Source organism: Cyrtonyx montezumae, unplaced genomic scaffold (genome assembly GCF_038088225.1).
Source record: "Cyrtonyx montezumae isolate F1298 unplaced genomic scaffold, pur_monq_1.0 scaffold_7, whole genome shotgun sequence".
NCBI classification, from domain to species: domain Eukaryota; kingdom Metazoa; phylum Chordata; class Aves; order Galliformes; family Odontophoridae; genus Cyrtonyx; species Cyrtonyx montezumae.
The window spans coordinates 17,410,047-17,422,550 of record NW_027072078.1 but is presented as its reverse complement, the minus strand read 5'-3'; the positions used below and the strand labels follow the sequence as shown (position 1 = coordinate 17,422,550).

At 40.0% G+C, this 12,504-nt stretch overlaps 2 protein-coding genes across 2 annotated transcripts in view; one reads left to right on the top strand and one right to left on the bottom strand.

Moving 5' to 3' along the window:
• Positions 1-11,188, top strand: part of PLEKHM3 (pleckstrin homology domain containing M3) — a 77,046-nt gene extending 65,858 nt beyond the window's left edge. The window contains exon 7 of the mRNA XM_065751105.1: positions 6,994-11,188. Coding sequence (XP_065607177.1) covers positions 6,994-7,171 — 178 coding nt within the window. The 3' untranslated portion in view covers positions 7,172-11,188. The remainder of the gene's footprint in view (positions 1-6,993) is intronic.
• Positions 1-12,504, bottom strand: part of CCNYL1 (cyclin Y like 1) — a 236,616-nt gene that overhangs the window by 172,103 nt on the left and 52,009 nt on the right. The window lies entirely within an intron of this gene.

Genomic DNA, 12,504 nt, shown 5'->3' with positions numbered 1-12,504 from the left:
TCTGGTTCAGCTCTTGCCTATAGCAAGTTGTTCTGTGAGCACCCAAAATGAAGGACTACTGGGCATTTTCACTCCTCCTTTTGATTTTCTGGGTCTGATAAGAGAGGAGTTGACACAGAGACTTTCTCTGCTGCCAGTCTTCTGTCCTCTCTTGTGAGTTGCCTGCTTTTCTCCTCACTTATGGGGCTTTCATATCTCTGTTCACTTCTGTTGAATGTAGCTGACCTTGGCAGAGGTTTCTGACCTGCCAGTATAAGGATGTGGATGGAGGGCACCATGGGCAGCCAAACTGGAGAAAAGGCTCATTCACACTCCTGTCTGCTTGGGACACTTCATCAAGGGGCTCACTCTGACCCATTCTGGTTATAAGGGACCATTGATGCTGGTCTTGCAGTTTTCATGCAGAGACACTGGTGTAGGGTAGCATGTTATTCAGTAGTCTCAGTATGGTGTTACTAGATCAGCAGCAGTGTTGAGCATGGATATGATGTTAGGCTGTGGTTGGGAAGATGCGTGCAGCTTTTGCAGGGATCCAGACTGTGGGTGCTCTCTTTGGTTAGCCCCATCAGCGCAGGATGGCAATTACTGTAAGCCCCTTGCTAATTGCCAGCTGTAACCAGCATCAGATCCCACAGAACATGAACTGAACTGGTGGTTAGCAGCTGCAGTTATTTATGCTCTTCTGTATGCTTTTGAGCCAGCATGGAACCCAGCCATCCTCTTATAAATAAGGAGCATCTTTAAGCTATGTTAGGATACTAAGAGTAACTCCCTGCCAAGGAGGTATTATAGAAATGAAAATACAATTATGCTTTGGACCACCATTTCTATTCGTGCTAGCTCCCTGAGCACTGAATTAATTGTTTACAGTCAATTTGAATTTCAGATGTAATTATTTCATGTTTCAGGGTCTGGGTAGGCTATAAGTGTGTCATAAAAGGCATTATCCTAACAAGACCCTTATAGGGACAAATCAATGCCATATCACTGCCAGCTTTCTTCTATTCATTTACTACATCGGCGTCCCGCCTTAGGCAGGCTCGTTCCTAGGCAACTGTAATAATATTTTTGCACGTGTGTCTCAGGCATTGATTGCCTTTAAGGCTTTTTTTGTGTTGCAGGTGAACACAGTCTAGTCCATTTTCTTTTTCCTTGTGTTCTGCTGAAGTCTCTTAAGAATTCCAAAGGACATGCTTGCAAAACTCTCAGCTGAGCAGTTCAGAAATACCTTGCAGACATGCGCATGTGGATTGTGTGGCATGGTGTTCATGCTGGAATCCCTAGGCAAATCGTCTTTAAGCTACTTTGGTTTGCTCTCTCCGTTGGTTTTTTAGTAACTGAGTTAAAGGTGGCTTAATATTTATGGTTCTTAGTTAAAGTATAACATAATCTATGGAAAGTATAATGAATAACTTTTTTTTTCTCGTTTGTACTCTGCAAGAGGGAAGAAAAATGGTAATCTGAAGAGTTTGGGCACTGAAGGGCTCCATCCTACATCAAATCCTTTCTGAAATTCCTTTAAAGTAAATACTCAAAGTGAGTAAATTACTCGTTTGAGTAAATGAGTATAAGGCTTGGCACAGAGGAAGTGGCTCTGCCATGAAAAAATAAATTAGTGTATAAAACTGGAAGGGAAAGATGACAGGTGAGACAAAGGAGAGCTCTTTACCCTTCTATTTTGATTGCTTCTGGCTTACCTTAAGTGAGTCAGTTCACCTAGAATCATAGAATCCCTCAGGTTGGAAAAGACCTTGAAGATCACCGAGTCCAACCACAACCTAACCATACAACCCTAACCCTAATAACTCTCTGCTAGATCATGTCCCTGAGCACCACATCCAAACGGTTTTTAAACACATCCAGGGATGGTGACTCAACCACCTCCCTGGGAGCCTATTCCAGTGCCTAAACGACCCCTTCTGTAAGGAAGTGTTTCCTGATATCCAACCTGAACTTACTCTGGTGCAACTTGTGGCCATTTCCTCTCATCCTGTGACCAGTGAGGAGAGACCAATCCCACTCTCGCTGTAAGCACCTTTCAACCAAGATATTGGAAGAGAACAATACTCCCCTCAGCCTCCTTTTCCCCATACTGAACAGCCACAGTTCCTTCAGTCTCTCCTCATAGGACATATTCTGCAAGCCCTTCACAAGCCCTTGTTGCCCTTCTTAACTAACCTGTTGATTCCTATTTGTGAAACAGGAATGGTGGTCTATCTTTCCTCCACAGTTTGTTCATTCCAGGGCTAAACAGTATAGCCATGGTCTGCTTTGATTCCCAGCTTGGTATTGGGTAGCCAGCCAGACTGGTGCAGCCCATGTGCTGTGGTACTAAAGCTATCCTAATAAACCTTGCTCATCCCAGCAGCTTAATCCCATCAGTCACAATGGTTATTGGGCCTACCTGTAAGGTTCCTAGAAGACAAAACTGACTTTCACATTACATTGTGGGTCATGAGTTGATAATCCCTAGTTAATTTTGTCTAAATTGGAAATTCTTTGAGGCAGTCCTCTTTGTTGCACCCCCACTCTGGTGACCTGTTCATACCTATGAGGACCTATGAATAATGGTGCAGTGTGGGGAGAAATAGAAGTATGATCAATTTGTAGAGCAGTATCTAGAATTACTTGACCCATAAGCCTGTGAAATCTGAGGAAAGCATGAAAACATTTTACCAGAATTTACAGGTTACCAAAAATTGACATGCATATGTTTCAAATGTCCAGACATAGATAATAGTGTGGGCATTCTTCAGCACATCAGGAGTGGTTTTGTGTTTTTAAAGTAGAAAGGCTTTTCTTTTTTAACTAGTAATAATAAGAGGAGCATTATAATACCTGTCTAGTTTGTCTGGCTGTATGGAGAGCTTTGGCCTTTTTCTTAACACACTTTTCAATACAATAGAAATTATTTAGAAAAATGAATAATTCTCTGCACTTCAGTTTTCAAACAACTAAAATATCCTTAAAACGCAAAAAAAGCTTTTATAATCTTAAGAGTTGGTAAAGAAAAAGAGAGAAAATACCAAAACAGGGAGGAAGCTGTTTCAGATGCTGTCTGAGGAGGCTGAAAGTCAGTATGTGAATAACAGTCAGTGTTGACCAACTCTTCAGATAATGTTTGATAAATAACAAGATACTATTAATGTGCAGTATCATTTATTACATAAGGAAACTAGAAAAGCCTGAATGGCTGTGGACTCATCGTATTGTTAACTGTGGTATATAGAAATTTCACAAAAGATGCAAAGACTTCTTGGCCTCTAGTCAAAGAAGAAGTCAAGATACAGAAGTAGTACCTGAATCATAAATTACCTATGAAAACAGTGAAGTTTAAGGAAAAAAATGACTCTGTGTAGTAACTACTACATGAGCCTTTTGTAGTTCACTAAATTTATTTTTTTTTTTTTCCAGAAAATAAAAGCATTTGGGTATACTGAGGCTTGAAAGCAACAGTGAAGAAATGTGAAATTCACATGTGAAGATCTAGCTGTGGACTGGTTTTAGAGAGTCAGAGAACAGTTCTTGGTAGTGTCTCAGTAAGTAACAACTGACTGGCAGTTACAGGCAGGAAGACTGACATTTTTCTTCATCCTTCATCAGGGAAGTATTTAGCTACATAAAGGCATCTGTGTGCTTACTTCGGTGCAGGTATCCAGTGTGCCAGCCTGAAAAAAAGCTGCTTGTTATAATTTTTATTTTGTTCTCTACCTTCTTAAAAAGTAGCAAAGGTAGTTCTTTTTTTTTCTTTTCTTTTTCTTTTTTTGTTGTTTGTGGACTCCACCCATGCTATTTTTTTCTGTCAAAAACTCTCAAAAGAATATGAAGAAAGGCTTAGAAATAGCTCTGTGAGATCAGTTTTCAAAAGGGAGTATCAATTTAGAAGCGTATGTGGAACACCCTTTTTTCCTAACACAGGTGCTGCTGTTCCCTTCACAAAGTACAGCTGCTGCTAATCCAGCTCCTGGATTCTTTTCTTTGCTTTCCCCATCATTGTACCCATAGCTTCCTGGTGGCCTTTCAGCAGAAAGGGAATTGGTGGAGCAATTAAGTTGTTGCATTTGGTATTTGAGCTTTCACATGTGTAAAAGCACCAGTGTCATCAAAAAGGAACTTGGAGCTGTGCACAAAAGAAAAAATGTCAGTTTCATCGCAGAGACAGAGCTTACCAATGCCTTTAAGTGCAAGCTCTGCAACTCCAAAGATAGTAATGCAGAACTGAATATGGGATCAACACCTAAGTGCAGCTCAGCACTAATATGTACTTCAGTGCCTGATAAGCCTTATGGAGTGCAGGTTCCTGCACTCAGAGGGATACTCTGCCAGTGTGTAACCATCTGAACCCGCAAGTCCTGCATTTACATCAACTCATTTGAGTGAGAGAGCAAGACTATTGCTGCTTTTCTAGGATTTGTCGTCTTTGTTTCGTAACACATGGAGAAAGAAGCTTGTGCTGTTAGATACACAAACGTATTATTTGAAGAACAGTGCCTGTCTGTCCAAGTTCTTCGTGACAAGGAAAAGATCTCAGAACTCACGATGAAGCAGGAACAGCAGTCCGTTCATAGCACTAATGGCCCTTTTTTGGTGCTACAATGGAGATAAAATTAGACGTCAGGATTAAAGAAGAATTCTACTTACGATATTCTAAAATGGAATATAATTTGGTGGATTTTTTTGTTATCACTGAAAATTTTCTCCCAGTAAGATTGGGAATGGTCAGGATCATTTGAAACAGACTGTATTTGGTAAAATGAAAAGCAAAGGCACAGATACAGATGGCTTGACCAAGGAGTAATCTGCCATTCATGTAAATACGGAACAGGTTCAACATTAGCTCATGTTGACTGACTTTCTTCAGCAGTGAGGAGATTAGAAGTATACAGTAACAGCTCATTCAGACATCCTCTCTTTCTGTCCCTTTGGAGAGCAAAAGGCAGCTTTGCACTTCACCTCAGAGCTGTGTTCTTCAGGCTTTTTCAGGATTCTTCCACATTGAAGCAGTGATGCAGGCTGTGAGTTGCAGGGCTGGCTGTTCGCACTGCCTCTGCTGAGTGCCTCACAGTGTGCAGTCCTACCCAGTCAGAGCTTCAGCTGTTGTTCTACCACTAATAAATAACAGTGCAGACTTCTCTTTCTTTCATTTTGAGTGGAATGAAATAAGTTTGTTCCTTTTTTTTTTCCCACTGTGCTTAGTTCTGAAACATGAATTCATATTAATTTAAACACCGTAAATCATTGTTTTCTCTGTTGATGGCCTTTCATTGGGAGGAGTGGGTGTGCAGACTCCTCTTTGATCCTTCTGGCAACCATTCTAGCAGCAAATTTGATAAGTTTTATCACCTCATCAAGTGCTTTGGAGAAATACTGAATGAGCATAGGGAGTGGCAGTAAAAAAGCACAAAATTACACTGCTCATCAATCATTATCCTCTAGTGACTTACAGAGTGCAGCAAATTGCTGACTAATAAGGGAGAATTAGGTTGATAAAATCACCATTAGTGTCAGGTCAGGATGATGTAAAGTTATAAAGACATGTCTGTCCTCTCTGTCTTTCCTTCATCCATTAGCGTGTCTGTTGGTAGAGATCCCAGTCCAGCAAGGCACATGCTTAATATTACTCAAATCAGTAATCGCAAGTAAATCACTGTGATGCTAGTTGCAAGCATGTTTATGTGCTTCGCTGGATCAAAGCCATGACATACTTCATCATTCGTGCACTCAGAAAGAGAAATACTTCTGTGTGAGCCAGTTTCTTGCTTCAAAAACAATTTCAGACTTACAAGCTGGACACATTAATAAGACAACGTCAAGTTCTAGTGCAACAGAGCATAGTAGTTAGCATTGTACTTAAGTTCTTTAACCTTGCTAGCTGAATTCTGTCAATTTGTGCTAGCTAGAAATCTGTCTCTTCAAATTCATAGCTTTCTCAAAGCTCATCTGTTACTAAAATTTAGACTATATTTGGACCCAGTTGCAAAGCTTAAAGCTAGGTCAAGAACCTCTTTTTAAAAGTTATAGGTGATACAGAGATGTGACTGTCGTAGTTAAAAAAGCAGGTTGTGTTAGTTTATCCCATTTGGTGGGATAAGGAATATGAGGCATTGCAAGACTCCCCACAAAAATCAGCAGTCAGACCAGCACTCTGAATTTATATTTAAGAGCTGCTTGTTGTTTTGTTGCTTTCTTTGTTTGATTACACAACTGTAATCAAAGACTTTGTACTTCTGATGCTGTCATCCATTCATTTATTTTCCTTTGGTTATGGAACTGCAGTAATACAGTGGCTTACTTGTCATTATACAGTTATTTGCAATGAAAAGCTGAGAACATCCATCTGTTCAGCTCTAGCCCACTCCATGGTTGGCAGATATTTCATTGCTCCACAGCTATGTAGAATTGGAAGCTTGATCTACTACAACATTACATCCATTGCTATCTAGTCTGATCTTCTGTGGGACACAGCAGAAAATGCTTCCTCCCGTTCTTTGTTTCATTTTTACCGCATGGAATCACTTCTTTTCCTGCTGTTACTACTTCCAAAACAGCTGACCCCTAGAACTGTGTTAACAAAACCGTCATATCTTGACTGTTCCAAATGCTGAAATGTATCTTATTGGAAATGAATAATGTTATTCTTCATTTACAGACTAAAGTAGCAGACTTTTCTTTTGTAAATCAAAAATATCTATTCTGTGGTAACCTGAATGCTAATTAATAAGAAGATATTAATATTAGTCCTTGTAAGGTGAAGGAGAAGCACTTGGACAGATTCTCAGCGAGTACATATGGATGCAAGTAGTCCTGAGTAGCTTTACACCAGCAGAGATATGAGCAAGATGCTGTCTTTGATACTGCACTCTTGAAATGTGGCACTCTTTGAGCTACCAGAACTGTTTGAAGGAATGTCTGCTGTCCACAGTCCATGTGAAGTCCATTGCATGCTCTGGTCTTATTTTGTCATTCAATTTTGACGCTAATTTGTGTTTGCAGGTGTGAAAGCTGTGGTGCTGTCTTCCACTCTGAATGCAAAGTGAAGGCTGTACCATGCCCCAGGTGTGTGCGTAAAGAATTGCAGAAGAAGCAGAAATCCTTCTGGAGACGACTGAATATGGATGAAAACTTTGAAGAGTCTTGCAACATGTTTGAGTTGTCATATCAGAACACATGAGTTCCTTAATACAGTGGCCAGTCTGAAGAGAACCTCTTCCCCAGCTGCCAGCTCAAGCAACCTCTCAGCTTAGCCAGGCAGAAATCTTTTTTGCAAAATGACATTTGATCTTCTTCAGCTATGAATAGCAGCTGCCAGTCACCATAAGGCCTTGTTGGCTTTGGATTATCGGTGGCTAATCTGCATTTCGCATTAAAGTTCAGCCACTAGCGCTCATACAAAACATGGTTTACTTGAAATGCTTTAAGTCTAGCTAATTAAGCACCTATCTTTTTCTTTTCCACCTCTGGAGAAGACTTTTCCTCAAGGCAGAAAGTATTTGCTGCCATTAATGCATTATTTTTGATGTTGTTCATTTAGAACTGACCAATCATCTACTTATTTATGTGTATTATTTATTATTAGCCTTGGCAGAAGTTCTGGTAGAGTGTGTTACAGAACTCCATAAGGCAGGAATGATTTTAAGCCCACCTGTTCCTTTTGATATGGACACATGGTTCTACTTCCTTGTGTTTTCAGAGAGCTTCTTTTTAGAAGATCAGTGCATTTTCCATGTCACTTTTCCCAGCTGAAAGAAAAGTATCTTCCATCAAACCTTATTCAGGATGTTTGATAGCAGAAGATGCAGAATAATTCCTTTAGCTGTGTTTACATATTTATAACCACGCCAGTGGAATATTACATAAGCAGATAAGCAGGTACTTGCTGCTGGTTTTTGTTTGAGCTTCGTATATCTGTCAAGCTGTATCACTGAAGTCTATTCTGCTTTACACTGTTTATTCTTGATCTGTGTGGAGTCACATCCTTATCTCCAGTAACATGACATCCCAACCTCTTGCTAGTCTCATGTTTGAAGAGGTTTTAACTGTCCACATTGGTTTTGTTTTTGTCAGGTGAAATTTACTTTGCATGTTTCTCTGACCTGAACCTTCTAGACCAATAGTTGGGAAAGTGTTCTTGTCCGAGTTACCTAGACGATACCTCCAGAATTGTGAAACATCAGTTTGCTGTGTTCGTGTGCAATGTGTGTCCTGAGTTCTCTGGGAGATCTAGGGTATTGTATAGTTCTCTAGTAACTTCTCTAGTAGAGAGCAAACTTCCTTGAGGTATAGTTTTGCCTCGTATGCGTGGAACACAGGGAAGTACTAAAAATGATAAATCACATATATCATGAAAGAGAAGTATATTATTGTTGATAGCGTTCACTGTGTGTGCTTTCACTTCCGGCGAAGATTTAGAAATCTTCCTCACTCCAGCTCATATTCCTAACTTTTTCTTCAGACCCTGCAGTAATATGTGTATTACGTACATATTAATTCATTCATATATATACACACACACATATATATATATATATACAGAAAGCAAATATGGTTTCTGAAGAAAAAAAGTAGTCACATGCATGTGCATTTTTCTTCTCTCACATAAGTTTGTTAGAGTGCAGAATACTGTTCTTCGCTTCGTATATAATATGCAGGCTGTTGTATTGAAGGCAGAAAGCAGTCTTGGATCATTGAAGCAGCTCGCTAATTGCTAAGTATTTTAAATAAAAGAGCAGGGTACATCATGCTTACATTAGAGGGTAGAAAGCTACAAACAAAACTGCCTTGTACTGGAGTGTAAGTGGTTGCCTTTTACAACCTCCAGTGAAGAAAGTAGCTGAATCTGAGCTTTCTCAAGTTTCAGCATAACTGCTATATATATAGAAGCATGTTTATATCTGTATACACTAGACAACCAGTGCCTTTCTTTTCCAGAAGTCTTTCTCCCAGTGGGACTCTTTGGAAGGAAGTGAGGGTTTTTCCACGCTCTTGGCAGGGTAGTATAGGGATTCCTATATTTAATAAACTTGGTGAACGGTGCACCTTTGTCACTAAAATTAATACTTCCCTTACACAGGGACATCTGTGTTTCACACAGCTCACTGTTATTCATGTGAAAAGAGTTACTTTCGGTTGTCAGGATATAGTGTTCCTTCCAGGTCTATTCACACATGAAGAACTCCCCTGCATGTTCATATATGCAAACACTGAGCAAGTCTTGTGGAATTAGTCATGTAAACAGGAACTACAGTGGTACTGGCTGAATAAACAGTACGCTCCCACGTTTTTCAGTATGTGTCACTATAGCTGGTCCTGAGGTAAAGCCAGTAACTCAGACTGTTGGAATCTGGCAGGTACTATTTTGAATTAGCTCTAGGTGAAATGATGGGTCATTAAAGAAAAAAAATATTTTTTTCCATGTCAAAATGCTTTGGAATTTAAGATACTTTATAGCACTGGTTCATGTTCTGATTTAGAAAAGCGTTCTTGTGTGCACTGTGGAATAGTCTACAAGGAATCAAGGTTTAGGTATTGCAAAGTATTGATTACTTTTATGGATGCCATGATGTCTAAAGTGTCAGTGATATGGGTGGCTGGCTATTCTAGTTGAATTCTGAAATAACAGTGGACAGCTTTGGAGTTACTCTCAATTTGTGCAGCTATTGCAGAACGTTGTTATCTGAGACTTAGAGGGGAAAAAAGTATTTGTCATCAAAAAACTTGTTGGAATTAGTGGTGAGTCTGCATTTCTAAAGGGAAAGAGCAGAGGAAAAGCATGTTTTTCAATATGCTGGCAACACCCAATGCTTTTTGTGAATGGATAATGTACAGTATACATCAAATTCTTTTATTTTTATTTTTTATTTTTTAATCCAGTGTAATTGTAAATGAGACAGTTTCTAGAACGGATGCTTTTTTCCACCTTGAAAAAGTAATATAGCTTCTTCCTCTAGCTATAGGAGCAGACTGTAAAGTGTATGCTTTCAGGGATGCCTAGCTTCTATCCAAAGGAAGTTATTCCATATGGATGATTAGGATGCAGTACTCTGTTTCTGCCTTTCAAGAACATAAAGGCCCAGTCCTGCCTTCAGGAATTGTTGGTGAAGTAGGGATGTGCCTTGTTCAATTTTTAGGGCTGTAGGGTGAAAGAATAAACAGAAACTGACATTCATGTTGCTAAGTTGTGAAAGACCTCAAAAGATTGTTTTCCTGCTTGCTGGAGGCACAGCCCATGCTTCTGTAGGTGGTTTGGATTCTGGATAACACTGTCTTGAATGGCTGTCTCTGCTGCACTAATGTAATGAAGAGGTGCACACTGGTCCCCAGTGTACTGTTTTCCCATTCTGCAGCCTGCACGTGCTCTGCTTTGCAGACTTCTAGGTGGGCACCATCTGGAAAAGTACCTAGGACCTTTCTAAATGGTGCATCTCTGTCCCCCGCACGCATGCATTGGAATTGGTGAATACGTGCTTCTAGTTTTATACTACTCATGCAAGAAATAAATATGAACAGTAGCTTTTCACTGTGAATCAAAAATAAAATGTCTATTTGTCTCTTCACAAAGAAGGTGCTTCCTTTATTTGAGGAAGAGTTGATCTGTAGATCCAGTTACTGATCCTACTTGGTTGTACAGAACTTCTAAATCACTGTAGAAATAGAGTGCTTCACTGCAAGAGACTGTAGCTTGACTTTACAACTACTTAGAAAATTGCCATCTCTATTTAGTTAGTCTGAGATTATTTAATGTAGGATACTGTAGATAAACTTAGTCAATTCTCTTTTTCCTCTTTAACCCAACCTTCTAGTTTTTCAATGTATATAAAAACCTACGAAGGGGGTGCAAACTGAAGCTTTTTTTGGTATTATCAATCTACAGATCAAGAACTTTGGATCCCCTATGTAGAAATCTTTCTCTTTTCTTTGTCTGTCTTAGCTGGTGAAAAATGATGGCTTTGTGGTGTGACACAGCATCCTGGCTGAGAGGGCTGATAGGAACTGGCAGTTGTGAGGGTTCCTGAGTAAAATGAGAGCAGATGCTTTTTGGTAAGGAACTTGTGTTCTGCACAGTATGCCCTGTCATCAAGAGTACCTCTAGAGCTGTTTGTATCAAGGCTCCTCTTAACAAATAATACTAGGATATTGTGTGAATTATAGTGGATTTACGATAATGTCCTGAAGGGCTTAAAAAAAAACCAAAACAACAAAAAAAAACAAAACAGGATATCCGTCGATGGGGAAGGTATACAGTTGTATTTTGCTTTTTCCTTGTAGCAGCAGAAGCCACTGAGTTTTCTGGGCTTTCCAAGGTCATGATCTGGATTGCAGCCGACTGTCGATCTCGCTAAAAAAAATGTAATTGAATAATCATCATAATCTTATCTCTTGTTTCTGCTGCTCAGCTGCAAGCTGTCTCTGTCCCTGCCTTGGCTCACAGTGCTGAGCCTACAGCTAGGCTTCAGCTTCGTAGCTGATTACGTTGCTTTTGAACTAGTCAGGTTTGATCATTTTCTCCTTCGTAATTTGCCTTCCAATTTTCCCTTCCCAGTAGGAGTGCCTTACAGTACTGTATATTAGTTTCTATCTTCCTGTTTTGGATTTCCTGATTGAATCTGCTGTTTGATTAAGTTGTAGGCTTAAACTGAAACTCTCCTGTGGCTGCACATGCTCTTTGGCAGGGGCAGCTGAATAAATCAGTTTGCTCGTTCTGTCCTCATGAAATAAGCTCTGCAGGCTGTATATACCAGCTCTGGAGATGCCAAACTGCATGGAAAATCCTCACTTTTGCTTAATTTGGTGCCTTAGATTTTCAACAATGAAGAATTTTGTGAGGAGTGCTCTGTCTTGATGCAGTAAGTTTGGTGTTAGAGCTCTAAACCCTTACTCATGGCAGTTTCCATCTTGTTAGGAGTGGTTACCATAACATTTGTTTGCTATCTGTGCTTTGAGAGGGAAATGTGAGAAAAGATAGTGTGGATGGGAGTACTGTTTTTTATTACCTACATTTTGGATACTAGCTGGGCTTCTTTTCATCCACAGATGAGGTTGTGCTAATGTGAGAACATCAGAAGCTGTGGATATAGAGTAATGGCAAGCACTGGGCATTAAAGTGGGATCAGGCGATGTGCAGCTTTGCTCCTCCTGGAACCACTGGCTGGCCTGTGCCTTGTGATGAGAGGCTCCCACGTGGTAAAGCTGGGTTCATGACTGTGTCAGTGAAGGCATTTCCTTAAACTTTGGTTTTAATGCAGCCTTGTTTCCTGAAGGCTGACCCACTGAAGGTTTTGTTGGCATTATCTTAGGGAGAGAGTTAACCTGCTTAAGTGTGAGCATTATTTGCTGTAGTCTGCAGACAGTCTGGATGATAGTGTGTGAAGTCCTTCTTTACCTGAAAACCCTGGTGTACGCACACTGACTTGGGTCATATCTTAATACTTAGGTGTCCTTCTGGTCTCCTAAGGTGGCCATTAAGTCAACTCAGAATGCCACTTGTGGGCAGCAATGGAGAAATTC